Source organism: Haemaphysalis longicornis, unplaced genomic scaffold (assembly GCF_048455015.1).
Source record: "Haemaphysalis longicornis isolate Haplotype H1 unplaced genomic scaffold, Haemaphysalis longicornis Haplotype H1 scaffold_5, whole genome shotgun sequence".
NCBI classification, from domain to species: Eukaryota; Metazoa; Arthropoda; class Arachnida; order Ixodida; family Ixodidae; genus Haemaphysalis; species Haemaphysalis longicornis.
The window spans coordinates 53,112,763-53,140,631 of NW_027526385.1; the positions used below are offsets into that span (position 1 = coordinate 53,112,763).

Genomic DNA, 27,869 nt, shown 5'->3' on the forward strand with positions numbered 1-27,869 from the left:
AAGCGACGAGGCGCGTCGTAGTGGACTGCTCCGGATTAAATTTGACCACCTGGGGATCTTTATCGTGCGCCGAAATCTCGTACGCACGGGCGTTTTTGATTTTCGCCTCCATCAGAAAAGCGGCCGCCGCGGCCGGGAACCGAACCCGCGTCCTCGTGCTCAGCAGCACAGCGCCGTAGCCACTGAGCCACGGCGGCGGGTATGGGCCGCGAGTTCAAATGATGCTTGAACGAGGCGCTTATATAGGCAAAGCGTTTGCAAATTACTAAATCGGGTGGCGATATGTATACTTGTCAATGTTTTAAGCAAAAAGAAAACGTTAATTATAATTTCGGCTAAGCATCAATACCGGAATGATGTCTGCATTGTTCTTTTAATTAAAAATACATGGCTGCTTGATTTTTGCAGTAGCTAATAACAATACGCCTTGAAAACATGGTTAAAGCTCAAAACATAAAAAGCGCTCTCCGCGCCCCCGTGTGGCAGTGTTTCAAGTTTGAAGGTAACAAAATATTCTAGTAGATGGCGCTGGCAGTGTAACGGAAAGGATGAATTGGTGCAAGAATCGACATGCACGCTTTGAGAAGTTAAATGAAGCTTAACCTTGCGGTTAGGAAACGCCAGGCAGCTTCACTGTTAGCGTCAGCGTTCGCGACGCTAAGTTTGTGGAGCTGGGTTAATTTTTTTCTCACTAATTTTGCATTTCAGTCTTCACCCTCGCGCAATACCATGACGTATGAGTTCGCGCGGCCCAGTGCAGTTCTACCGCGGTCTGTGCACGTCATCGCATTACCGCACACACCACTTGCACACGGGCTGTATTCGAGCTGTTGTGGGCACTGCAAGGTCCTTACAGTGTTTCGTTTCACAAGAGAGATCTTGTAACCTAACCAGACATGCGTCGGGCAATGTGTTCCCCACAAAGACGATCTTGATGTATTTTGACTGGTAAAAGCGTGGTGTATGTCAGTATTTGTCAGCGAAGCCATCACGACGAAGAGTGAAGTCTCAATACCTTGGTGGCATACCGGTTCAGAGTTTAACTCAAGCGGAGTGTGTTGACGAACAAGCAAATGAAAATTATACTACGGACGGCTTTAGTTATTGCCGTTAACTGCAAAGGGTTCAAACCCTTGTATAAGCCCAAAAACAAAGCATCACCTTCTCTTGCGACGATGTTTAGTATCTTACCGATAAAATCAAAGCCTCCTTTTTAAGAGAAAGGCTGGTAAAACGCGAAGATGCTTCGACCGTGTCGGACTGGCGCAATTGGATAAAGGTCGGTTTCACAACGCGTGGGAGCGAGGTTTGATTCCAACTACGGAAGCGTTTTTTTTTCTTGAGGCGCTTGGTGTGGCTTCGCTTATCATCATCATCATCATTTTATGAACACCATTGTGTAAAGTTGGCTTTCCTGCTGTGTGGTGTGGGGTGACGTCGAACGCCATCAGTGAAGCATTGAAAGCTGCGCTTTAAAAAGTCTGATTACAAGAAAGTTCCGGGAATACGCTAGGTGCTACTTCCGCCAGTTCCCATCCATGAGCTCTCTCTCTTTCTCTCTCTCTCTCTCTCTCTCTCTCTCTCTCTCTCTCTCGTGTGGGGGTGTATTAAAACATTAGATGGTCAACGTTTTCCTTACGTTCAGAACTTGGGCGCGTCTGTCTTTGTGTATAATCTCGAATGATATTGCCGGTGGAGCCCATTCATCGTAAATATGATGCAGAGGAACATCAATTTTAAAAAGTCAATGCGACCCGTGAATTATTTCATTAAATCGGAACTTTGTAAAATGGAGAAAGAAATAAGCTTAAGTCAAATTTTAAATTTAAAATTTTTTTTAAAATTAAAAAAAAAATTGCAAAATCTGGTTTCGAAAAATTGAGGTTCAACTTTATTGTTGCATAAAATTGTACCTCCGAAGACAAAGCGCGAAAGCGCGGAACAAATCGTTCAATGGCCCTTCTATGATACTTGTCAGCTGTAGAAACTAATAGTCCGTTCCTAATGCATTTCTTAAGTTAGGGGCAAACAACCGGTTTTTGTTTAGCATACCTTCTTTATTCCAAATGGAAGGACATCACTTAAAGCACCTTAATCTGAAACGGTTTTTCCGATAGCGCCTTAGAACTCCTGAAATAGGAATTTTTAGATTTACCAGCCATTCGCGTCCCGCCGAAAGGAATGCTCGAAAACATGGCAGTGAGCCGGGCCATAACCTATCCTTTTAACTGCACGATAGATTAAGAGAGGCAGTTAAAACCTGTCCCCGGCTAAAACAACAATAATGTGCAACCTTTGTGGTTCCTTCATGCGGTTATGATTTTTAATCACGCGTAAAATCGACGGGTGGTGGTGGTAACACGTATTTATTTTATGTACAAAGGATACAAAGATGCCATGTTACGCTTTAGCGAATTTTGGTGTCTAGGGGAGAGGGATTAGGTAATGGGAGTTGGGGAAAAAGTAGGATACATCCTATGGTACATCCAATTGGGTGTGGAATTAAAGGAAATGGTGAAGACCAGAGTCCTCGACGAAGTTTCGTAGAGCGACGAGCAGGCGCTGTTCTTCGCTCTGATTGGAGCTGCCTGGATAAAGCCAATCATTAAGGCTCGGTGGGATTGCCAATCCTACGGTTTTGAAGGCTTGTTCGCGACAGTCGGCAAAACGAGGACAGTCCCACAGGATGTGTGCAATGTCATTATTGGCTGAGCACCGCGAACACACGGGGTCATCTAGGCTGCCGAATCTTGTGGCGCGAAAGTGTGGGGTTCTTGACGATCTCGTTCTAATCCTGTGAACGATCGTGTGCCATTTCCGGGGCCAATGCTGAGGTATGACTGGACGCTTCACTCCTAGAGACGCTCGTAGTTGCAACTTCCTTTCCACCTTGCGGCGGGTGTAAAATCGACGGAATTGTTCGGACACGTAAGGTAGTGTCGCGTTTAGACACTACGTGTCGCCACCTCTTTTCAGAATTCAGAAATTTTAATAGAAAATTCAAATTATTTCCGCATGTTTATTTAGAACTTCCTTGTGGTTATCCCAGTATATAAAACGCTGGCGTCCGAACGGGATAGACGACATTCACTCCATAAAATTCGGTGGTCTGTGCATTTAGGCCTTCAATTGTTTAAGCATTCCTTTCTGGGCTTGAGAGACACCTGTTCGATGTACGTTCGATATTACGTGTGACCCTTTCACAGCATAGGAAAATGCTACGAATAAAGGCCCCTGAGGCCTATTCAAATCAGACCGCTTACTATGGGCCTCCCCGATTGTCAGTCCCGGATTGTCCGCGGACTGCCCGAGGCGCGAACCGGTGCTCGATTCTCCCATGTATTCCTGTGTGACTCCCGGTCCGAACGCAGTCATCGTACTGCCCGCGGACCATCCACGACTGGTAAATCGAGGAGGCCCTGTATTGCCGCTGAAAAGATGTCTTCTCAGCAAATACATGTGCGAAGTTGTAAAGCCGACTTTAAAAAAGGCTTGGTGTATTGCAGTGCATGGGAATACATGGGGTCTCACGGAAGTATTTAACAAAAGAAGCAGGGGCCTCCATACTTTGATATCAGACTCCCTATATTTCCCCTGTCCTTGTAAGGCGAGGTCCTTGTCTTTGTCCTTGTCCTTCGTCCTTGCAATTGCATATTGTGTCGAAGCTGAATTGAAGGGAATTAGGGAATAGTAGTGCGACCCACGCATTAATCCGACAATTTCCTCTTTCCAGTTTCCGCAATTTCGTTTTATTTAACCTCCCGCAAACAACGTCCTTGAATACATAGGTGGAGGGCGGGGCTTTACAGGCTGTGCTCCCAGATGCGTATTCAGGGATGCGTGGGTTCAAAACCGAATGCGGCGTGAACTTTGCCCAGAATAATTTTAGTGAAGCTAGTCTTCAAATTGGTGCTCCCGTGTGCTGGCACGGTATTGGTGCCAGAACAGACTCTAAGACCAAATGCTGTGGTGTGTGGATGACAATTCACGAAACTTTTGTGCAATATTCGAACGGTATTAGACATTTATAATGCCATCCGACTCAAATGTCATTTAAAACCACCGCGCACCAAGAATATTATCTGTCTCCGTTATAATCCTCACTTCACACCAATACCACTTCTTTTCTGTTCACTTCACGTTCTACATGACGCGATACTGGCTCACCGAAACTCTTGCCTGGTATCGCTCACTCAGCTAATCGCGTTTCCGAGAACGGCTATCTGTGAGTTGAACCCGAAGCAGCCATGAACTCTACCTTGCCTATTTTCACGCGTTTAAATTTATCTTCTTTCCAGAAAAGTTGAACAATAGAGCTAATAAAGTTTTTAGAGCGCTATCAACTGCCATTCATATCCTGCCGATAAAGCAATTTCTGTGACGTATTGAAATCCACATCTAAACATTTATTTACGTTTATTAAACTAGCTCTCCATAACAAACGACCAACATATTCAGTTGTATAATTGTAGTTCTTTAGGGTGATATGCGGCACTTAGGGTAATATGATTTTTATTTTGTTTTTCATGTGTCGCACTTTCAACCCTTGCGCTGTGCTTCGACACACTCCTGCCATTGCTGACAAACGTCTGCAGTATGTGAAAAGAAATAAATAAAATAAATCTGTTCCGCGCAGATTTTTTAAGCCCGGCAATCACACCCATTAGTTCGTCTTTCTCTTTTATTGGCCCTTAATCCGCGCATTCAGAAGCTTTCTCGCGAAATATCACGGGTGTTAATTACGACAGGCCTCCTTGCGCTGGGCGAATGCCGAAATTTCCGTCCGTCCGTCCGTCCGTCCGTCTGTCTGTCTGTCTGTCTGTCTGTCTGTCTGTCTGTCTGTTTGTCTGTCTGTCTGTCTGTCTGTCTGTCTGTCTGTCTGTCTGTCTGTCTGTCTGTGTCTGTGCGTAGAATTTTTAGCAGTATTGTCCAAATGATTCCGCTCTTGAGCCAGCGTGCCAACCTTGCAAATAACCATGCACGAATTTACAAAACTCTACAAAAGAGCCCGACGAAAAATTGAAATACATTATTCGCAGTGCGAAACTCCAAGGATTATTCGACAGCGTTCATTCAACTAGACATTGCTGCTTTCCCATTCACAAACCACAATGGATTGCTTTTGCGTCCTCAAAAGACTCGCCCGTTAAAGTGTTCAGGTTTCGAGATCGAGTAATGGTCACCTTTCTCGGTTCACCATTTGATGAGACCAATTAGCACCGCTTTTTTTTTCTGGTTTTCATATTTCGTCTCCTGGACGTATACATCGCCGTAGAACCTGAATCGGAACCAGAAGCCACATTCTCCACCATCATCCACAAATATTCTGCTCCGCCGCTAAGCACCCCGTAGCGAGCGAAACGTGACACGCGTCAGCCCTTAGCTTGTACCCTCGCGGCGACTTCTCCGCATGTCCTCTCGTCATCCGACGCGGGACGAACGCCACGGGGCTTCTTGTTCCGTGAAGGGAACGTGCGTTCGGCGGAGGCCTATTTAACGGTATAAATGGAAGCACCGCCGAACCCGGGCCGCTCTCGGCGAGTAACTCAACACCGCGTTCGTTGCGCGGGCTATTGAAACCTGAGGACGGCGCGGACGGGTAAACAGAAACCCTGGCTGATGAGGCCTCCGCCTTTGTTGGGGCGCCCCCCCTCCGTTCTGCGTCCCTGTAGTACGGATCCACTTCGGCTGAGGACACTCAAGCCTTGTGTGTGGCTGCGACGGGCAAACAGTGGCGGAGCGCGCAGGCTTTGGCGGGTTTGGCGTTATGAGTGTACGTGTGTGCTTATACGGCGGATACACTTTCCTGTTAGCTGTAACCCATGGAAGAAGATACGAGCAAAAGCCAACGCTCTCATTTCCCGCTCTTTCTTGACTCGCAAAAAAAAAAGGAAACTACGTTTCTCAGTGGACTTTTTGTAAGACTGGGAAGAATCTATTAGTTTACGTAAGTTGCTGTTGTCTTCGGCGTATGAATTTTACCATACTCTTGTTCGCTCGTAATTACGGCAGGTGGTCTTCGGTTTTCTTCGTGGTTTCAGTCAGCACTCTGACTTGCAAAAAAAAAAAAGGAATCCACGTTTCTCAGTGGACTTTTTGTAAGTCTGAGAAGAATCTATTAGTTTACGTAAGTTGCTGTGGTCTTAGGCGTATGAATTTTACAGTAGTCTTGCTCGCTCGTAATTACGGCAGGTGGGCTTCGGTTTTCTTCGTGGTTTCAGTGAGCACTCTGCAAATCAGTTTCCGTCGGGCTTTAGGCACCCGGTAAATACGAAGGAACGAACCCGCAATTGCACTTTTCTTTTTTGTGAGGGCATCATTTATTGCGGCAGTGACGAATTACGAGCTGCAAAGCAGGTTTTTTTTGTGTGATTATATTGTAACGTAGTATTTTGGTCACATACTGCCGCTACTGTAGCATGAAGATCGGAAGGAAGAAGTCAAGACGTCGAAGAAGTTTTAAGGTTAACTTGTTTACTTTACGGATGACATTGATGACATTTAGCAGATACAAACATGAGACAATTACACTTATTACATAGATGAAAAGGGCAGTCAAAAGATTCAGAGTACTTAACGAAACATGGTTGGCGGGCGAAGGGCTCCCGGCGTCTGGCCCCGACGATCGGCAGCAAGCGGCTCTCCTGGTGTTGCTCGCCCTCTCCCCCTCAATCGCCAGAGGGGCCGCGTTATATTTGCTTTGGGGGGACGCATTGGGGGAAAAAGCGCATCCTAGCGTGTGCGGACCGGGTGGAAAAAGGCTAAGACACACCCGCAGCCAATCAGGAAGACGCTTCTTAGCTCCAATCAGACATGTCCCCGCCAAAGTGAAAAGGACCAAAAACACAGACACAAGGTTCCGACTCGAAAACGCGCGCTTGGAGAATTACGGGCGTAGAGCAAGTAGTTAGACAAAACGCACTAAAGTAAACAGGAGAAGAAACAGGAAGGTCGTTTGGACGAGACTGGGGGTCGGAGAACATAGCGGCCCGCGTAGGCGCGCAACGGGGTGTCGCGAAGCCCCGGTCCCATTTTCTTTTTTCAATTTTTTATCATCCCTCTTCGGCCACCGAGGCCCCGCTTTTCTAAGAAACGTGTTGCCGAGTGTGTGTTGGCCCGTCGGCCGACCAGGAGACGACGGGGAGCGAGCAGGCGCCTCGGCTTCTGTTACCTCGGCCGCGGCGTTCCATGCCCCCCCGTGGCGTGTGCGCTGGTCGCGTTCGGGCTCCGTGTCTCCAGTGTTCTTCCGACGACTTTCCCTTTCACCCTGTTTACTTTAGTGCGTTTCGTCTAACTACTTGCTCTACGCCCGTAATTCTCCAGGCGCGCGTTTTCGAGTCGAAACCTTGTGTCTGTGTTTTTGGTCTTTTCGCTTTGGCGGGGACATGTCTGATTGGAGCTTAGAAGCGTCTTCCTGATTGGCTGCGGGTGTGCCTTAGACTTGCTCCCGGTAGTCCGCACACGCTAGGATGCGCTTTTTCCCCCAATGCGTCCCCCCAAGGCAAATATAAACGCGGCCCCTCTGGCTATTGAGCGAGCGGTGGGGGAGAGGCGAGCAACACCAGGAGGGCCGCTTGCTGCCGATCGTCGGGGCCAGACGCCGGGAGCCCTTCGCCCGCCAGCTATGTCCCGCTAAGTACTCTGAATCTATTGACTGTCTTTTTCATCTATGTAATAAGTGTAATTGTTTCAAGTTTGTATGTGCCAAATTTCATCAATGTCATCTGTAAAGTAAACAAGTTAACCTTAAAACTTCTTCGACGTCTCGACCTTTTCCTTCCGATCTTCATGCTACAGTAGCGGCAGTAGGTAACCAAAATACTACGTTACAAAAGTGGTGATAGGTGCGGGGTAGCGAACTCCCCCTCTGCCATCATGGGCTCCCCCCACTCATCGTTCATCTTCCTGCTGTTCATCATTAACCTCTCCATCCACTCTACCGAGCAAGCTTCAGCTGATCTCACGGCCTCCGTCCGCACACCGTGGATGGAAAAGGCGAGCGACTACATGTGCGACAGTGGCAAAGACTTTCCTACTCCACGGCTATCACCGCGCTACCAGCCCGGCGCAAGCTGGGCCCGCCATCGGCTCCTGCGAGGGAGAGCCCCCGGCCCCGACGCGGACCGACCGTCCCCGCGCCGGCCACTCTCCATCGCGGCGGCGAGCTTCCCGCGCACGCAGTAAGGTGAGAGATTTTTGCCTCTCGGCGCACCGCATGACTGCGGGCCTGTAGGCTTTTCTTCTCCGTGTGTCCGGGGCGCCCACTGACTGGTTGTCTTTGGTTCATTTGCTTTGCCAGCACCAGCCTGCTTATGTAACTAGCCGCTGTAGATGCTGAGGCAACAATTTATGAGCGTGCAGCCGTTTTATCGTGGGGTATGTGGGCTCTTCGCGCGGGAGTTGGACAGCTTTGTAGTCAGAATCTTAACGGCACAAGCGTTCGGCTCTCCCGGCGAAGGAGCCCCGAAGAAGAAGCCCCACGCGCCTATAAAAAGGCTGATTTTTGCGCAGATCTCGCTATATTAGAGACTGCTGATATCCGTTTCCTCGGCTCCTTTCCACCGAAGTTAGGTTTTGTCTTGAAGCAAATACGGCAGCCACTTCGGGGTTGGGGGTCTGAGGGAAACGAGGAGTTGAGAAGATGTTTCCGCTGCACGACGCTACTCGAAGTACAAACCAGGGTGTCGAACCGGAACCGGAACCGAACCGAAAACCGGAACCGAACCCAAATTTTTGCCCGGAACCGGAACTGAACCGGAACAGTATTCTTTTCGCCATTCTGGAACTGAACCCGAACCGGAACGAATCGAAGGAACCGTTCCGAACCGGTTCCGGGGCCTAAAAAATATGATTTCTAGTTTTCCGTCTCGGTACCCTACCTTTGCCACTCGACAGACCGAACCATGAAATATTTTGCATAATCTGCAGTTCCCAAGGCCCATCATGATCTCTTCTTACCATTTCCCTCAATTTAATGTAAAGTTGTCCGTATATACTATCAGTTTGCGTTAGTTACTGCCCATCTCTCCCAATTATCTTTTACGTTTAGCATAACTTAAGTTAGAACGCATATTCCGAGGCAACATATCACAGAATATTCTTCATGGTTTCTACCTGCATGGTATTTAAAATCGTGTAAAGTTTTTAATTTGTTGTTAATTCGCATGCATCCCTGTCCCCTTGTGAAGGCCCTCAGAGACACAATCAACAATAAATCCATATATTCCACTTATTTTAGTTTGAATGGGCAGTTATATACAAACAGCACTGAGACACAAACACTCGTATTTCTCAAAATTAACGTCACTTCTTCTTGTATACAGTGCCATTGTGTCATTTGGTTACTGCTCTAAGAGAACATGATATAAAAATGGGGGATCCTAATTTCCACTTTTAAAGTATATTTGATAGCATTTTCATGTTATGTTGAATTTGCGCAACCTTAAATTTTAAAGGCGGGTGGATTAAAGTCGATTAATGCGGGTTAGCGGGTAGACTGGGGTGGGTTAGTTAGGTGAGTGAATGAGCTAATGTGAATTAGTTGGACTGGTGTGTTGATTAATTTGGATTACTGGAATTAGCGAGTCAGTTAAGGCGGCTTAGACGGTCGGACCACACATAATATCTTTGCAGTCCTTGGCATTTGTAAATTTGCAGCATTCTCCTTCTCGACCAATCACGAAATTTTGTCAAGCACAAAGTAGCCGCAAAGTTATGTTACGACCACCTGAACGCTATAAAAGTTCTTTCTTTATGTCCGTATTGCGCTGTTATCTTGTTTCTATATTAAAATTAACATCTCGCACTAAAGTTAATAACTAGTTGCCTAACGCATATTTTATATTCATCAAAGGGTTTTCAAAACGTGTATAAATATGAGGTGAGACAGTTGTAAAGAAACTAAACTGAAAGAAAAAAAGAGAGGAACGATCAACTGGTTTGATTCAAGAGACGCCCGATAGCATTCTTCAATACCTTCTCTTTCTTTGTGCTACCGCTCTGCAGCCTCCCACAGGTGTAGCATCTCAACCCCCGAACACAGCCCCCTTCAAGCTGAGGAAGCGGCGCCAAAACTCTCATAACAGACTCTTAGCAGGCGTGGCCCAACTTTGCCACCGATCGATTGCATCTTACAGCCCTTCCAATTATCAATCGGAGACCACCAACGAGATGGGCACCAGCTCATACCGGCATTTCTGGCGAACAAGATCACCAACCTCGTGGCTCGAGATTTGACCCGCTTAGCCAGCGCTAATGAAGCCGGGCCCGATTCCATGCATCCTTCAGTCACAGACCAGGAAGTTACTCAGAACTATAGCCTCTTCCGTAGAACGTATTCCTCCCAGCACAAATCACTACCGATTAACCAGGAAAGATTACTCCGCGCGATGCGATGCGATGAGGCTTTGAAGGGGTGGGGGAGGTAGGAGGAAAAGGGCCCGAAACTGTCTGGCGAAGGGTGCCGACACCTTATCAGGCCCGAGGGGTAAGGGGGAGGGGATATGAAAGGAGGGTACTCCGCGCCCTGCGGGCATACACCTTCCCACACACCACCAGACTCCACATCTTTGACGAGACACCACTCTCTCCATTTCGTCGCTTCTGTAGAGAGCCTGGGAACCTCATACACACAGTAGGCGGCTGCGACAAGTGTACCGTAGATCCACCCAACATCCACGTTTCCATAGAGGTTTGGGAGACAGCCATGGCCAGCTCCGGCCTTCAAGATCAGTTGCTCTTGATGGAAACAGCTGTCGATTCAGCCCCCTCGAATGAGGACGCCTCTCTGAACCTTTGCCTCGATTTAATTAAATTTCATTTTCTATCTCTCTCTCTCTCTGCAAGTGATCATTACTGCTGCTTGTGTCTTCACTTGGCTATCATCTTTCCTAGAGCCCAATCGCTGTCAACGGTCGCTGAAGGGCCATTAGCAAGATCCTATCTCCGGTGGTTCCCTATCCAATGCCGTCCTATACACGCCGTCCAATGAGCCTTTATAGCTGTTCTTTCTTTCCAACAGCTCTGTTAGCAGATAAAAGATGAGCATAAGGAAATTGCTCTAAATGCCACCTGCCACGCTTGGCAGTCGGAAATTAACGCCGACGCCGGACTGTTTTCTACTTCTAGCACTGCTAATCATTTCGTGCTAAAGCTAAAGCGCCGTTGAACCTTGGGGTAGATGAAAAGCGTAGCAGACCAACCGAATTATTTACAGTGCCTATTTTTTGCCTCATTGTGCGAAAATAGGGGTGCGTACGTGCGTGCGTGCGTAACATTTGATCGATCCATAAAAAATGGCGGGCGCGTACGGTGTCCTGCCCGCCAAAGAGACCGCCCGCTTGCCAGAAAACTACCTGCCCGCCTGGCCGCCTGCCGCGAGGCAGAACATTCTGGTGAGGATGCATGATTTGGGGACGAAGGGCGGCCCGTCACGAGCTGCCGGGGGGGGGGGGGGAGGGGGGGGGGGCGAGGGGAGACGTAAAATGCCCCACCATTGCGACACTCAAAAGTACCAAAAACGATTGTGGACGGACGGGTCGTCTGCTTAGTAGGTCGAGTCAAAAGGCAGCCTGCAGGGAGGCTGTTCATTGCCAGAAGATTTTGGTCAGGATGCACCGATGAGGGAGGCGTTGGAGGCACCGGGGCGCTGCCCACTGGCCAGAAGGATACATGTTCGCCTTCGAGAAGACTGTGGGGAGGACGCATTATTTGGAGACGATGAGCGGCCCGTCACCGGTCGGCGAAGGGAGTGGATCACAGGGCGGCACAGCGGTGGCTATGAAGAGTCATGCGTTAGAGCGCAGCCCTTAAGCGCCCGCTCCTGCGGTTTCGCGTAGTTTCTCGCGTAGTTTCTCAGCGTCGGCCTCGTTGTAACCGAGAGAACGAAGACGCCACCGAAGATAGAGCGAGCAGGAAAGCGGAGGACGAAAGTATGGCTAAAGTTGGAGGGAAGGGCGAAATTTCCAGACCGCGCGAGACATGCTCCACGGCAGCAACGCCTTACGAGATAACGACAGACTATACCTCATGCCGTCGCGCATTTGTTGAGGACGCGATCACTTCCTAAGACAGCAGCTATGCGCCGCCGCCGAGAAGACTACAGTCCGCGCTGCGCTTAAATTTCGCATTAGCGACTACCGTAATCGTCTGCCATATTTTATGTTTCCTCAAGAAAACATTGATTTGATTGATTGATTGATTGTAGGGTTTAACGCGCCGACGCAACGCGGACGATGAGGCGCGCTGTAGTGGAGGGCTCCGGATTAATTTTAGACCACGTGGGGATCTTTAACGTGCGCCGAAATCTCGAACACACGAGTGTTTTTGCTTTTCGCCTCCATCAGAAAAGCGCCCGCGGAGGCCGGGAATCGAACCTGCGACCTCGCTCAATAAAACAACTGTGGTGTATAAAATTGCAGTGGTATGAGCCAAGAATAAAATAAAATAAAATTATGAAAATGAACGAACTTAAATTAATAAAGGTAAACTGGCGGCCATAAAGAGTAATGCTTTCAGATTCATACAAACAGGCGGCCTTAAGTGTCCCAACGAACCTTTTGTTTTGCTTCAGTTATTGTTGTAATCGTTGACCTATCTGTCACGATTTGGCCCGCATTCATGAACGTGGGAGGGTCGTAGTACCCTCCACCCGAGTTACGACCCGCAGCGTGCTGGTGGTGACGGTGACTGACCGCGAGCAGCTGTGCTCGTCGGTGTTTATTCGCCAGCCGTGCACAATGTTTCAGACCAAGCCTGGCAGGGCCAGTGAACTTAGCGGCCAACGAAAATTGGGGACGGGCCGGGGGCGCCACATACTCGTCAGACTACCATAGAAAACGTTTCGCAGTAGCTTGTACAGTTAAAGGAGCTATTGAAGACTATTGAACGCTATTTCAACAGGAACATTGCTTTGTTATTAGCCGCGGCGGCTCAGTGGCTGATGCGATGTGCTGCTGAGCCTAAGGACGCGGGTTAGATTCCCTGCCGCGGCGGCCGCTTTTCTGATGGACGCGAAAAGCGAAAGCGTCCGTGTGTACGAGATTTCGGCGCACGTTAAAGATCCCCAGGTGGTCAAAATTAATCCGGAGCCCTCCACTACGGCGCGCCTCATCGTCTGCGTTGCGTCGGTGCGTTAAAGCCAACAATAAATAAATAAATAAATAAATAAATAAATAAATAAATAAATAAATAAATAAATAAATAAATAAATAAATAAATAAATAAATAAATAAATAAATAAATAAATAAATAAATAAATAAACACTTTCGATAAACGCTGTCACTCTTCTTGGCACCTGGAAGCACTGCGATAACTATTTCAATTGCCAGCACAGAGCAACAGTGCGTGATTTGCTCGTCGCTGCGGAAGCAGCTTCCGTTTCTGCTCCGCTTTTGTGGCTTTCTTTTTAAAGTGGCTATGAAATGCGTTCTATTCTGCAGCTTAAGGAAAGCCGGCAAATAGCCGCTACACCGCGGTAATGATATCATTCAGCGGTCGAAGAACGCCAAGACCGGGAAGGAGAGAAAAATATTTTAAGCAAATTTATAAGTTATTTGATGAAGAGAGAGCAGTAATTTTTGGCTGAGGCACTTTGCGACTCCCTATTCTAAGTACAGGATGTGTTGGTTGACTACTTTCTGCAAGCATTTAGAAAAAAAGTTGAAAAAATTGTAGGGTCACTTTAGTTTGGCCAAGGCAAAATATTTGCACAAAGAAACATTCATCATGACTTTGTTTTTATGCCGCCTTTAAGGAAACGAAAAACTAGCAAAAAAAATTACAGAAAAAAAAGCACGCCTGCTTTTTTTCTTCGAACCCGTTTGAACCGGTTCGAACCGGTTCGAACCGGAACGAAATGGTGCTCTGGAACCGAACCCGAACCGAACCCGAAGGGCTTGAACCCGAACCCGAACCGAACCCGAAAAAAGTCCGGTTCGACACCCTGGTACAAACAAAGACACCAGCAGGGGTGCCCGGGATGCCGCGGACGGGGAGAGCTCGCGGGCGTGCAGTTTTGCGAATGCGTCGGGTTGGCGAGAGTTTCTCACCGCTGCTGAGATGTAGCTGTCACTGTTCTTTTTGTACTCTAAATGTTAACCAATATGTACTTTGAAGCCATCTCTGTTGATAGTCGAGCATGTGTTACTTTATCATTTCTACTGCTTCTGTTCATTAATAAGTGCGTATCAATGTTCTTTTTTGTTTATTTTATTGTTTGTATCGGAGCATTGAGCGGTTAGGAGCGTCTGGAAGGTTTCGTCAGGCGCCAATGTTTATTTTGTATCATACTTCATACGCGCGACCGTCAAGTTTTTGTGCCTCGTAGGTTGCAGTTTAGTTGTAACATGTTTTTTAGCTGTTTCTTTGTGTAAGTTTCGGGTGTTTTAACGAATGTGCGGTTCTTCTTTAAGTACGTGAGACGAGTAGGGCTGTTTTGAACGAGTTGGGTTGAATCCAGAAATGTTGTGTCGAGTAAAGTGCCCAACAGTGGCTGAAGTGCGCAGGTTTCCACTTGTTCGTGAGATATAACTCCAATAGAGTGAGCTCTTGTATATAATTTTATTTCTGTCTTGTAGAGCCTTCGTTTAAGCCGTTTGTGGTAATCTAGGTGCAAGGGCCGTTGTTGCTCGAGCGTCGATTGCTCAGACTGCACTTGGGTTTTGATTTGCAGATTATTTTGGGTTAGATAGGAGGTTACTTTATCCTGCGCGAAGTGTTGTTCAAGGACAGACTGTATTTCTTTCGCGTCTTACTGCTCGGTATAGCCTGAATAGTGGAGTTGTTTTTGCACTTTCTCCAAGATGAGACTTTTAGACCGCGCCTGCTATTCCGATGTTATTCATGGTGTTCTTGTTATTTTCTTGTTATGTATAAATGAAATGTTTTCGTCTGTGCTGGACAAGAGACTGTGGGTGTGTGAACTGAAAGCGGAACTCCATTAAGTGACCACGTGTGCGTTGACTGTTCCGAGGAGATAGTTGTCGACTCCCGTGTTAGAGTCTGTGTTTTCGTCTTCTCGAGTCCGTAGGCCATGCTATTCCAGTATCGCTGTCAGTTGGCGAAAATGTGTTCTTATGTTTTAGACTTTGTGCAAGAGTGAGGGCACTCTTTTTTCCGTCGGGGAAGGTGTCGCGAAGCCCCGGTTCTATTTGCTTTTTTCAATTTTTTAGCATCCCTCTTCGGCCACCGAGGCCCCGCTTTTCTAAGAAACGTGTTGCCGAGTGTGTGTTGGCCCGTCGGCCGACCAGGAGACGACGGGGAGCGAGCAGGCGCCTCGGCTTCTGTTACCTCGGCCGCGGCGTTCCATGCCCCCCCGTGGCGTGTGCGCTGGTCGCGTTCGGGCTCCGTGTCTCCAGTGTTCTTCCGACGACTTTCCCTTTCACCCTGTTTACTTTAGTGCGTTTCGTCTAACTACTTGCTCTACGCCCGTAATTCTCCAGGCGCGCGTTTTCGAGTCGAAACCTTGTGTCTGTGTTTTTGGTCTTTTCGCTTTGGCGGGGACATGTCTGATTGGAGCTTAGAAGCGTCTTCCTGATTGGCTGCGGGTGTGCCTTAGACTTGCTCCCGGTAGTCCGCACACGCTAGGATGCGCTTTTTCCCCCAATGCGTCCCCCCAAGGCAAATATAAACGCGGCCCCTCTGGCTATTGAGCGAGCGGTGGGGGAGAGGCGAGCAACACCAGGAGAGCCGCTTGCTGCCGATCGTCGGGGCCAGACGCCGGGAGCCCTTCGCCCGCCAGCTATGTCCCGCTAAGTACTCTGAATCTATTGACTGTCTTTTTCATCTATGTAATAAGTGTAATTCATCCAAGTTTGTATGTGCCAAATTTCATCAATGTCATCTGTAAAGTAAACAAGTTAACCTTAAAACTTCTTCGACGTCTCGACCTTTTCCTTCCGATCTTCATGCTACAGTAGCGGCAGTAGGTAACCAAAATACTACGTTACAGGGGGTCGGAGATGCCAGTGCGCGCGGTAATACAAGACGAGGCGAGGGTTCGCTTCCCCCAACAGCCGTCGTCTCCCGGGTCGGCCGACGGGCCAACACACACCCGGCCTGCGTTTCTTAGAAAAGCTGGGCCTCGGTGGCCGAAGAGGGATGCTAAAAATTGAAAAAAGAACAAACGGAACAGGGGCTTCGCGACAATATGTCATAAAAGACCAGTGCGAAGAAACAAATTTAGGCATTTCCCCGGCAACAACCTGGTAGCAGCACACCGATAGCTTTGGAGATCCTTCGTAGTACCATCGTACCAGCGTTGTCCTGCCTTCGTGTTTCTTTCGAACCGCATAGCGCGCTTATCATGGACGCAGGTACTGTCGCTTCGTCCAGAATTGGGCGTCTGTGACAACCATGATTTACAGACACGCGGTGTGTTACCATACGTCTCCACGGTAGCCTAGGAACCACCAATCGTGTGTTCGGTACTCAAGAGAGATGTGCTGTAGTATCGAAGCCGTTCTAGGGACTCTGCAAAGCTTCTGGTAAACTCTTTCACTCTCTCCTTCGCGTCTGGAAGCAGTGGGAAAGACATAGTTATCGCCAGTACGGAGCGGCACTGTGTCAGTTGCTCGTCGCAGCAGATACGCCTTCCGTTTCTGCTTTGCTTTTGTCGCTTTCTTTTTAAAGTGGCTATCGAATGCGTTCATTGCTGTGACTGAAGGAAAGCCGGCCAATAGCTGCTCAACCGCCGTAATGACGTCATCCCAGCGGTCGAAGAGCGCCAAGACCGAGAAAGAAAGCAAAAAATCTTCTGAGCAAGTTTCTAAGTTGTCTGATGGGCATAGGGAAGTAATTTTTAGCTGATGTAGTTTTTCACCCCTCAATCTAAATACTGGGTGTATTGGTTGACTACTTTCTGCAAGCATTCAGGATTTGGAAAAGTTGGAAAAACTGTTGCAGGGTTCCTTAAAACGACCAGGTAGTTGATTCGCAAAACATGTGGTTACAGATTGCGAAATGCTGTTATGTCATGCGGCAACCAGAAGGTGCGACATAATAATATTTTTTTTTTGTGAATGCGGGCCCAGAGCTGGTATACGTATGGTAGCGCCTACGCCGTCGAATTCCAGCGTCAACACTTTTACGCTTTTGTGAATATCGAGCAACTTTACAAGAGTTGCAAGCATTTAAGGCGAACTACGAGTATATTTTTGTGTTTACAATGAAAACGGGCTAATAAATCTTCCGGGTCCGTGACGTCGACATAGTGGTGTCCGCGCAGTGAGGGGCAATCCGCTACTCGTCTTTGAGTATTTCTTCGGATCTCTTGCTGGCTTTGCGGACACGTTCTTCGCTCGAGGATGCGCTCGCAGTGAGCCTCCCGGTCTGCTCGTTCTGCGTGTCCAGCCGGTGGCCGATCTCCTGTAGCGGGTGGAAAGATTCGTAATCAGCAATTTTCAAGAAGCGTAAGATTATGCAACATTTCTTGACAAGGGCAAGCGGCTCGTTTTCAAAAAAAAGAAGGTTCTTATGAGGAGAAGCTAAGAAACAACTGCGCTTGATTCAACTGTCATAGGAATCGCTAAAACACGAAAGTGAAATGTGCAGCAAAATCTGCAGCTGAACATGATTTGCGGGTCGGCGGCTGTCTTGTGGGCGTGCTTGGTGAGCGACGTCCTGCTGGCTCGTCGCTTCGGCAAAGGTGTACTGGCGTCATTTCCGTGACGGATATGACGTCAGTGGAATCGTGGTGTATCCCGGCAAAAAAACACTTTCGGGTTAAAATATAAAACCCTAAAACGAACAACCCAAAGTATAACTTACTCTTTAGTTCTTAGTACTAAAAGTTGCTTCTCCGCAAGAAGACCCTGTGTGCAGGGGTGCTTCCTTTACAGGCAGCTTGCTTCGTTGAATTGGCGCTATTTTCATGACGGATATGACGTCATTGAAATGTTTGTGTATCCGGGATTTAAAGCACTTTCGTGTTGAAGATATTCCCGCGTGTCTTCCCACTTCGTTGCAAATGCTGACGGAAGACGATGGTTTTTCTGCCGACCTTTCCTCGTAAGGAAATCTCTCCCCTTCCTGCCCCTCAGGCTGTTCTTTATCGTCCTCCCCCCAAAAGGGATGCTCTTGAGGTTTGCTTAATTCGGTTCAATTTTTCTGCGTTCGGACAGCTCGGGCGCCATCTCTTGGGAAGTTGTTATCCGAATCACTAAGGAAACAGCCCGAGGAGACGTCTTTTTTTGACGCGAAAGTGTTTTATTCCTGGATACACCAAGATTTCTTTGACGTCATATCCGTCACATAAATGACACCTGTACAACGAAGCAAGCAGCCTGTTAAGGATGCACCCCTACATGCAGGGTCTTCCTGCGGGGAAGCAACCTTTAGTACTAAAGAGCACGTTATACTTGGGGTTCGTTCTCGGGTTTTATATTTTTTTAACACGAAAGTGTTTTGTGCCGGGATACACCAATATTTCACTGACGCAGTATTCGTTACGGAAATGGCGCCAGTACACCTTTGCCGAAGCGCCCACCAGGAGGACGTCACTCGCCAAGCACACTCACAAGAAAGCCACCGAACCGCAAATCATGCTCAGCTGAAGATTTCGCTGCGCACTTCACTTTCGTGTTTTACTGATTCATATGACAGGGGAAGTAACGACAGTTTTTTTTAGCATTTACATTTATCGCACCTGTCTTCGACAACTTCATTGCTGATTTTTTATAAAATCCAATTCAAAGTATTTTTAGCTAGTTACTCGCCGCGGGGGCTCAGCGGCTGAGGCGTTGTTCTGCTAAGCCAGAAAACGCGGGTTCGATCCCTGCCATGGTGTGCACCTGCTTTTCAGATGGGGGCGAAAAGCGGAAGCGCCGTGTTTGGGGATTTCCGCGCGCGTTCATGATATCCAGGTGGTCATCATTTATCCGGAGCCCTCCACTACGTTGCTTCTCACCGTAATTCATTCTAGATTTTTTTGTGGAAAAGTGTGCAGCGTCGTTAAACGCGCAGCTTCGAGCTTAGTGCCTAGTCTAATGCTAAATACAAAGAAATGTTAGACGAGTGACAGCATGTTCATTTAAAAAGCATGCTGGCATTTATCACCCGCGGCTGTAATGACAAGCGGAATTACACGCACTTACAAAAGATGACGGTGCGGGAAGTTATCGCCCGAGGCTACAGCTTATTTCATTTCCCACCTGGTCTCTTTTTAAAGTGATTTAACGCGGCAACTAGGCGCGTCGCGGTGTGGTCCCCAGCTTGCGCTCCAAACGAGTCCGTCATCGCGCAGAAAAAAAAAGGATGTGGTCAGTGCCAGCGCTTGTGGTTGCCGCAAAGGGGGTGCACGGCGTCCCCCAGGGTGCGCCTTTGGGGCCTCTACTAATTGCGTTTAAGCGTGGACGAAGCGAGGAGGACGAAGCGCGTATTTTCTGCCTAGGAAATGCAGGTAGGTCATCACTTAAAACGCAGGGGGTCTCTCTCTCCCCTTTTCTCCCTACCTCCCCGTCTGCCTTATCTCGCCTCCTATTACTTTCCCACCTCTCCCCCTCTCTCTTCTCCCTCCCTCTCATCTTTCCTCCATCCGTTCCTGCCTTTCCATCCGGCGCGAGGGGAGCAGCGTCCTAATGAGACTGACCCGTCTGCCATGCGTGCGGGCTTTTCAAAACCTGCGGTGTGTGCTGTGAACCCTTGCGTGGCCGGCATGCACGTTATCATCGCTCGCAGGGGGAGGCGCTAGAGGAAGCCGTCGGGCACTTTCATTTTATTCTATCTGTTTCCACGTCGCCTCCTCCTCTTGTGTCGCCATTAGTTCGCCTCTGCAACCGCTGGTGTGCTACTCCACATGACTGCAAAGCTGTGGGGAAAAAAACGAGCACCTGTAAAATGTGTCCCCTCGTTAAAACTAAGTTAAACGAATTTTCTTATAAAGTGGGCGAACCGATCACGTAAGGGATCACTGTAATAAAGCATGAAATTCATTTGCCCAACTCATTTGCCCAACTACCCAACTCATTTTGCAAACATTTTGCTTCCTCGTTCGTCCTATGCTCAGCACTGGCTACCACCATTAAGCGTAGGGTTCACGCACATAGGCGCAGTTCACAGATGCACCAGGAAATCCAGGTTATTCTACTCGCCCCGTTTGCTAAATTTGTAAAGCATCGTAGTCGTAATCCGCAGATAGTGGTTGCGGTGCCTACCCGGTGCGTATACTTTCGTCCACATTTTGAGAACCTTGCATAATTTCAAAATTGGTCGCGGGTTCAATTCCCGGCCGCAGCGGCCGCTTTTCTGATGGAGGCGAAAGGCAAAAACGCCCGTATGTGCGATATTTCGGCGCACGTTAAAGATCCGCAGGTGGTCAAAATTAATCCGGAGCCCTCGACTACGGCGCGCCTCATAGCCTGCGTTGCGTCTGCGCGTTAAACGCTACAATAAATCAATCAATAATTTCAGAATTTCCCCGTAAGGAGTGGCGAACTTTTACCTATGTCCTCCTTGGTGGTCTTGACTGCTCTCTCTCTCTCTCTCTCTCTCTCTCTCTCTCTCTCTCTCTCTCTCTCTCTCTCTCTCTCTCGCTCAGATTAAGATTAGTGGTCTTAACGTATCGAAGGTAGACCTGTGCAATGAGCCACGCCGTTGTGAAGGGCACAGGATTAATTTTGACCTCTTTGAGATCTTTAACGTACGCCGAAATCTAGACACACGGCGTTTGCACCTTTCGTCTCCGTCTGAAAAGCAGCCACCCCGGCAGGAATCAAACCCGCGTCCTTGGGCTTAACAGCACAGCGCGTAACTAGTCAGCTACCGCAGAGGGCCTCTCTCTCTCTCTCTCTCTCTCTCTCTCTCTCTCTCTCTCTCTCTCTCTCTCTCTCTCTCTCTCTCTCTCTCTCTGTGTGTATTTATAAATAGAAAAGAAAACCGGCAGTCTACAACGCCAAGTGAGGCATAGGGGAATAGTTAGGGGTTTTTCGCTACGATTAGTGAAGTTAACATTTAAAATTTATGTAGGAAAGAAAATGGAGGAAAACACGCGTCCGGAGTTGGGAGCGAACCGTACGTCTTCTTAAGGCATCCGGTATCTAATCCGAAGGCGTGGGTTCGCTTCCCACCTAGACGCGTGTCTTAGGGGCGAAGCCCCCTAGGGGCTCGGGCTGTCGGCGTCTTCTATCGTCGTCGTCGTCGTCGCTTTACTTAGTCACGGTACTAAAACACCCGGACACTCGTTTTCCAACGCCTCACTCTAGAACGTAACGCGCACTAGAAGAACTCACCGGGACACTCGTTTTGTCATGTCAGGGGTGGAGGGAGGGATGGGGAGAGGGAGTGTGTATAAGCACACGCACGGACAGGCAGAGAAGCGATAGGAGTAGGAAGAGGGAAAACAAAATTATGACTACTTGTCTTGTGCAATGGCTAGTTGATTCAGCAATGACCTTGCAATGAAAACGCGCTGCATAGTTGCACAAGGAGGCGACAGTCCCGTCGGGACGCAAATTACATCCCACTCGCATCGGTAACGTGGACGTTAAACTGCGCGACTCCATTTTCGCGTCCAGCTTCGCACTTGTTAAACGTTCCACTCTCCCACTGCACGTGCAGCGCCCTGACGCGCGCTTTAGGACGGTTGTTAATCTTGCGACACTCGCCCTCCAACGCGCACAGAAAGACATCCGTCTCGCGTAAGGCTTCCCTGGTAACATTTCAGCCGTTAGCGTCTGGCGGGAACAGTTACGTGTGCTCCCCTACCCCCTTCCCTTCTCTTTCCCCGTTGTTACTCAACACCCCGTAGAGATCCTTCTCGCCAACCCCCACCACCTCCTATCCAGCGTGCTTTAAAGTCGGTAGCTTGGAAATGTACCACGTCCCGTCCATCTTGACCGTTGAACAAACGGTCAGCGCCCATGGTTGACGCTTCCGTGCACGTTAATCAGGGAAGAGCTCTCAGCACACTGTGTGTTAGAAGCCACCAAAACAAGCCTGATTTTGTCGTCGTGGTCGGGTATGGACGCCATCTATCTTGTGGCGGCCACCGTTTGCGTCGGCGCCCGCCGCACGCCGCGCTGACGCCTTTTCGCTGGCCCCGTTAAACAGGCTATGAAGACAATTGACGTTTGGTTTGTTAAAAAGACTGCTTTGTCATCCCGATAACAATGATATCAGTTGTATCGCAAACTTCCAACAATATTAGAGCTATTGAAAACATATTACTACCCAGCCCCTTTCCTGCGACTTCTCGTGTTTGTGCGACTGAAGGACAACGACTTAAGGCACCGCCAAGAAATGTGACTGGGTGATGGTATACTGGAGCCTCAGTGTGCTAACTATTAAAGTGCACTTAGAACACTGATAACTACGTTTTAGGGGAAGCAGTAGTGTCCTCACTGATGTTGTTGTACGCCAATACCCCCAGCAGGAAAGCCGATGATGATGAATGATCGTGGGTGAAGTGACAGGAAAAACTGTGGTTGATTCCTCTGTCATAGGAATCAGGAAAACACGAAAGTGAAACGTGCAGCGAAATCTGGAGCTGAATTTGCGGGTCGGCGGCTGTCTTGTGGGTGTGCATGGTGAACGACGTCCTGCTAGCGGGTCGCTTCGGGAAAGGTGTACTGGCGTCATTTCCGTTACGGATATGACGTCAGTGAAATCTTGCTGTATTCCGGCATGAAACACTTGCGTGTTAAAATATAAAACCCGAAAACGAACATCACTAGGTATAACGTACTCCTTAGTACCAAAGGTTACTTTCCCGCAAGAAGACCCTGTGTGCAGGGGTGCACCCTTTACAGGCCGCTTGCTTCGTTGTACTGGCGTCACTTCCGTGATGGAAATGACATCAGCGACATCTTTGTGTATCCAGGAATAAAACACTTTCGTGTTAAACGCTTCCCGGGGCTGGGAACGAACATGGGTCCCTCGCGTTATGAAGACGGCGTCTATCCGATTGCTCCATTTAGACATGGACGAAGTGAACGCCAGGCAGCATGTACCGATTCGCGCCGTACACTTCAAATCCAAACTTTACGCCTACAGGGTGCACACCCGAGAGTTTCTGAGGGTATTCTAGAAAAGCGGCGCGTGCCTCCAGAGTACCACATACTCGCACTGTGGGAGTGGCCAACCAAAGAATCCATCACGAGAAAGCTTCGCGCTGGAGGGGTGCAGGATTTTTAGAGCTGGCCCTCATTACGTATCTACTGCCCGTACGCCGTCCGTGTTGCGCGAACTTTGAATGGGTCAATATTGCGCTTTTCGGTTTAAAAAGCTCTGCCGTGGCGGAAATGGAGCTGAGTGAGTCGTAGAAGACTAGTGCTTTCAAACTGAACAAAGTTGAATTTTGTCTTTATGGCCCCATTCAGCAAAAACTGTGCGAACCTCGAAATACACACGTGGCGAGAAACTTCCACTTATCCCTGCCTACCTATAAACTGCAGTCACACGTGCCGCGCTGGTGAAAACATGGCGGGTGGATTCCGGTTCCAGTGCTGGCGGGTACATAACCGCGCGTTCACACGCGTATTCCCTCGATAGGGGTACTCCTTGTTCGGAGTTTGTTACACATGCGATGATTTGGCAAACCCATAGTCACAATCGCTGCGAGAAAGCTGTAGATAGGTGCGAAAAACGCAAAAAATTGGCCACGTAAAAAAATTTCCGATAAAATGGTTCCGGAAAAATGGTCCCCGAGAAAATGGGCCCGGACTTCCGGAACATACCGCCACAGAGAAAATGGCTCCGGAAATAATGGTTCCGGAAAATGCGGTCCGGAAAAATTGTGGCCTCAAAAATTTTTAACTTTAGTTCCTGAGAAAAAGGTCCCGAATAAAATGGTTCTAGTGCCAATGTACTATTTTCCTTGTTTCTGCGGATAATTCAACACTTGGTTCAATTAGGGCATCGCTTTCGCACGAGAGGAGAGAATGTACGGGGCTGACGATGGGAGAAGGAGCGAAGACGTGCCTGGGCAATTCCCTTGAGATCGGTGAGGGCGACGGAGAGTTCGTCGCTCCCGAGACCGGTAGAGGCCGTTCCTGAGGCAGCAGCCGTCGTCGTCTCGGAAGAACGAGCCCTTTCACTGGGAGCCCTCGAGGTCCTCTTGTCAGCAGCTTGCTTCTTTTTCTTATCTATCTTCCAAAGACAACGCCAGGGACACAGCCACCAACGTGGCCGTCTCATCTGCGGCGAGACGTCGGTAAAGTAGGGTGTGTTTCTCAAAGACGGCCGAGCCTTAAGGTAGAGCTATAGTCGCGGGTTCGATTCCCGGCCGCGGCGGCCGCTTTTCTGATGGAGGCGAAAAGCAAAAACGCCCGTGTGTACGAGATTTCGGCGCACGTTAAAGATCCCCAGGTGGTCAAAATTAATCCGGAGCCCTCCACTACGGCGCGCCTCATCGCCTGCGTTGCGTCGGCGCGTTAAACCCCACAATCAATCAATCAAGGTAGAGCTATAAACTGTCCGACAGAGGGCGATCTGAGATTTCGCGTGGCGCTGCAGACAGTGACGTGAATGGGCGTGATTTGGATTGGCCGCGTGCTCTGTAGATAGAGCGATATATTTGGAGTATAGGAAGCTGACCTGGACATAAATGTCTGGACTGATTCTAGGGAGCTTAGCACTGTAAGAACCCCATTTTTTGCTTTCTGTCCTTCGTTGATTTCCTGCAATTTTGCGAGTGACGTAAAATTTAAGGTGAACCCCAAAATTTCCCTTCCCCGCGACTTGCATGGTACAACACCGAATTCATGGTTGAACCTCTAAATAGAACAATTTGAGGTGATAAATTAAGAACTTTACAGTATTTGGAGGCGGAGATTAATACATGAGCAAACATCGCCTGTCTCTAATAGCTGAATTCAACCTACAGATGGCGAGTGAACAACGCATTTACCCTCTTCCTCTTAGCACTACGTGCACTGCATTCCGCCAATTTATCTTCCTCCACGTTCTGCAGTAACCTTTACATTGTTTTGTACATCATATGATATTCCACGTGGTATTGGAGTGCTTACAAATCTCACGTCTCACCCCTGACCCCAACCCGAGTTATGGACGTCTGGCGGCTCTGAAAACAGTTTGACTCCTGTGACTAGCGAGACCTGGTGACCGGGGTTTGGACTACCATCGCAAACTTAGATTTTTCTGGACAGGAAAACCCCTTAAAGGGACAGAACCGATTTTGATCGAGTATATGTTCTCTAGCTCATATTAAAGCCAGCGTTTTATATGGTGGGGCACCCACAAGCAATTTATAAACAAATTGGTAGAAATAATTTTAATTTGGCACTAAACTTTCCAAAATCTGAGAGGTGGCGGTTCGTAGTGTATGAACGTGACACTACATTAGGAGTCCTCGTCACGTGACCTGCAAACCTTGCAGCCACCGAAACTGCTTGAACGTTTATTCTCTTATTCAAAACCTTTTAACACAATTATCTGTATAAGTTTAAATTGTATATGTATTTTTAAACATCCTTCTGAAAATTTCAAAGACACGCTGTCGCGTCGCCGCTGGGTAGCTCTCAGTGTGGCTAACTGAACCCTCATGCCCAGAATCAATGGCAGCATTCAGTAAATAGACTCAGGGAAGGAGCTTCCTGCATGTGTTGTACGTTTTTTGACGACTCTGTCCGAGTCAGTGGCCTTTATTCTGCCGAAATATTCCTTTTCAGTTTCCAAAAAACGCCAACGGCACCTTAAAAAAAAGAACTCTCCCGGGGAGACCAAATTTCCGACCTCCACAACATGAAGCCAGCATTCCACCACTCGTCCATCCCAACAGATGGCGCCTCCGAGTAAACTATAGAGCTATCATACTATGCTAGGGTACAAGTTAAGAACGGCAATAGCTCATGGGCTGTATCACTCCGCCGAAGCGACGAACCCGGATGTCAACGCGCGCGCGCGTTTTGGAACGAGGTTGCGCCTAACGCGTAACATCGTCTTCTTTCTCACACCTAATCTTTTTGCAGTCGCTGCAGAAATTTAAAAACAGATTAGGTGCGAGAAATCACGAAAACGCGTCTTGTCAAGTTCAAAATACTGGCAGTAAGGCACTTCTTGCGCCACGCGGAGTAACAGCCGGCCGCGGTGATGAGGCGCAAGGACAACGTCCTTTGTCGTTCTTAAAGTTGTTCCCGAGTGTAGGCCATCAACACATACCGCTGGCTGCTTCTAGTGTTTAAAAAGAGACACAAAAGAATAAGAAAGCCTGCAATTGAGATTTCGTTAAGCTGGTGACAATTTTTTTTTTAAAATACAGCTTTTCATCTCGCATACAGACAAAAGCATGTTGCCACGCTACTTTGTGTCATGGTTGCCAGCATCATGTGTGGGAGGACATGTATGGTTCGTAGATCGAAAAAATTTCATTTAAAATATTCTACGGCGCTATCAGTAAAACTGTTTCGCTTGAAGGTGTTTTCAGGGATGCCCTTTCATTTGGGATAGAGAACCTGACAAAAATCGGTTGTCTGTCCCTTTAAGGGGAAGTTATCCCTACCCTCAGGCTCAACTGGCGGTTTTTAGGGCCATGTATGCAAAATACAACTTTGTTCGCGTCGAAAAAACTAGCCTTCAGTACCTCACTCACCTTCATTCAAGCCGCGAAAGGCGTTTCTTTTCTTTTGGCCGGGAACACAGAAGTTGAATACATTCAAATTTCGCGCTTCAGTGCCGTGTTATGGGCAGAAGTGACGTAATATGGGCCAGCAAAAAAAAAAAAACAGAGTTTTAAGCGCGTTAACAGCGCGTTTCATTCAAGTGACGCGATCAAACGGATCTGGAGGCCGCGCTACAATCACCCACTCATGTACCTTGGCGGAGGATTACATCGGCTGCCGCCAATCGCACAGACGCATTTCGGTGACGTCATAGAAGAATCGGCGGAAAGGGGTTGCGGAGACAGCACTGGTTCCTCTGCTTCCTCTATTATCTCGATCATTTGTTGAATTTCGCGATAAGGTTGCTATCTCTGTTACGGAAAAGAAGTATTTTTAATGAACTAAACGTGTATTTCTTCACGGCCCCGTTCGTTTTCCAATCTATCAGTACCCCTTCCGCTCACTTCCGAGAGGTCGGCTTCGGCGCTGCCCAGGTCGGCCGCCAGGTCGTCCAGCGCCCTCTCCACGTTGTCGAGCTGCTGTCCCTGCGCGTCGAGCGAGACCACGGTGCGGATGCCGACGCCCTGCGCCTCCTGGACGGCCCGCAGGAGGCTGCGGGTCGCCTCGATGGAAGGGTCGTGGGCCGGCCGCTGTTCTTGCTCGCGGAGGCGCGCATCGACGTCCGCCTCGTCCGGCTCCGGCTCGGCGAGCAGTCGGTTGAGCTCCCTCAGGAACCGCTGCTCGTCCGTCTCGCCGTCCATCTCTCTTGCTCGTCTCCGACGGTGGTGGGGTGGCCGCTGACCGAATTGGGACAGGCCAAAAAAATGGCGCAAGCGGAAAGGAAGCTGAGATGTTGTGCGTGCGGATAAAGACGAAGAGCGCCTTAAAAGTAGAGGAGCTCCCCAGTTTATTTACTTTTCTTTATTGAGAACCTCGAAGGCGCTCGCAGGAGGGTGTTACGTATGGTATGCGGGGGAGTAACATATACAGTATAATAAATGAGTGACTAGTGCCGCAAATGCAAAAGCTGGAAAGACTGGTAAATTTCCCTGATTGGGTATGAGCCATCTCAGTGGTACCACTACCGCCACCACTTAAGGCTGGCTACATGTGGGATTGCGAAATCATTACATTTTATTTAAAGCTGTGCGATCCTGTATGTATAATATTACGTCTGTGGTGATTTTCACTTCCGTAGGCCCCCAGTGGCGCTATTGGGTCCTTTCATTGCCATGGTCACGGTGCATTTTCCTTTAGGTCGCTTCCGTTATCTCCTTTCGCTTCCGTTATTCCGTTATTAAAGCGAAAGCTTTCTT

The 27,869-nt window shown here is 48.5% G+C and overlaps 2 protein-coding genes across 6 annotated transcripts in view; one reads left to right on the plus strand and one right to left on the minus strand.

Moving 5' to 3' along the window:
• Positions 1 to 27,869, plus strand: part of LOC144138220 (BAI1-associated protein 3-like) — a 500,259-nt gene that overhangs the window by 142,252 nt on the left and 330,138 nt on the right. The window lies entirely within an intron of this gene.
• Positions 17,197 to 27,363, minus strand: LOC144139232 (synaptosomal-associated protein 25-B-like). Its single transcript, XM_077671652.1, has 2 exons — positions 27,018 to 27,363; positions 17,197 to 17,365 (listed from the first exon to the last, which is right to left on the minus strand). Exons 1-2 carry the CDS (start codon positions 27,312 to 27,314, stop codon positions 17,240 to 17,242), a joined length of 423 nt encoding a protein of 140 aa, XP_077527778.1. The 5' UTR covers positions 27,315 to 27,363; the 3' UTR covers positions 17,197 to 17,239.

Coding starts and splice junctions, on each gene's coding strand:
- LOC144139232 (XM_077671652.1), bottom strand. CDS start 27,314: ATGGACGGCGAGACGGACGAGCAGCGGTTCCTGAGGGAGCTCAACCGA. Junction 17,366..27,017: donor CCGAAGCCGACCTCTCGGAA/GTGAGCGGAAGG, acceptor CACCCGCTACAG/GAGATCGGCCACCGGCTGGA.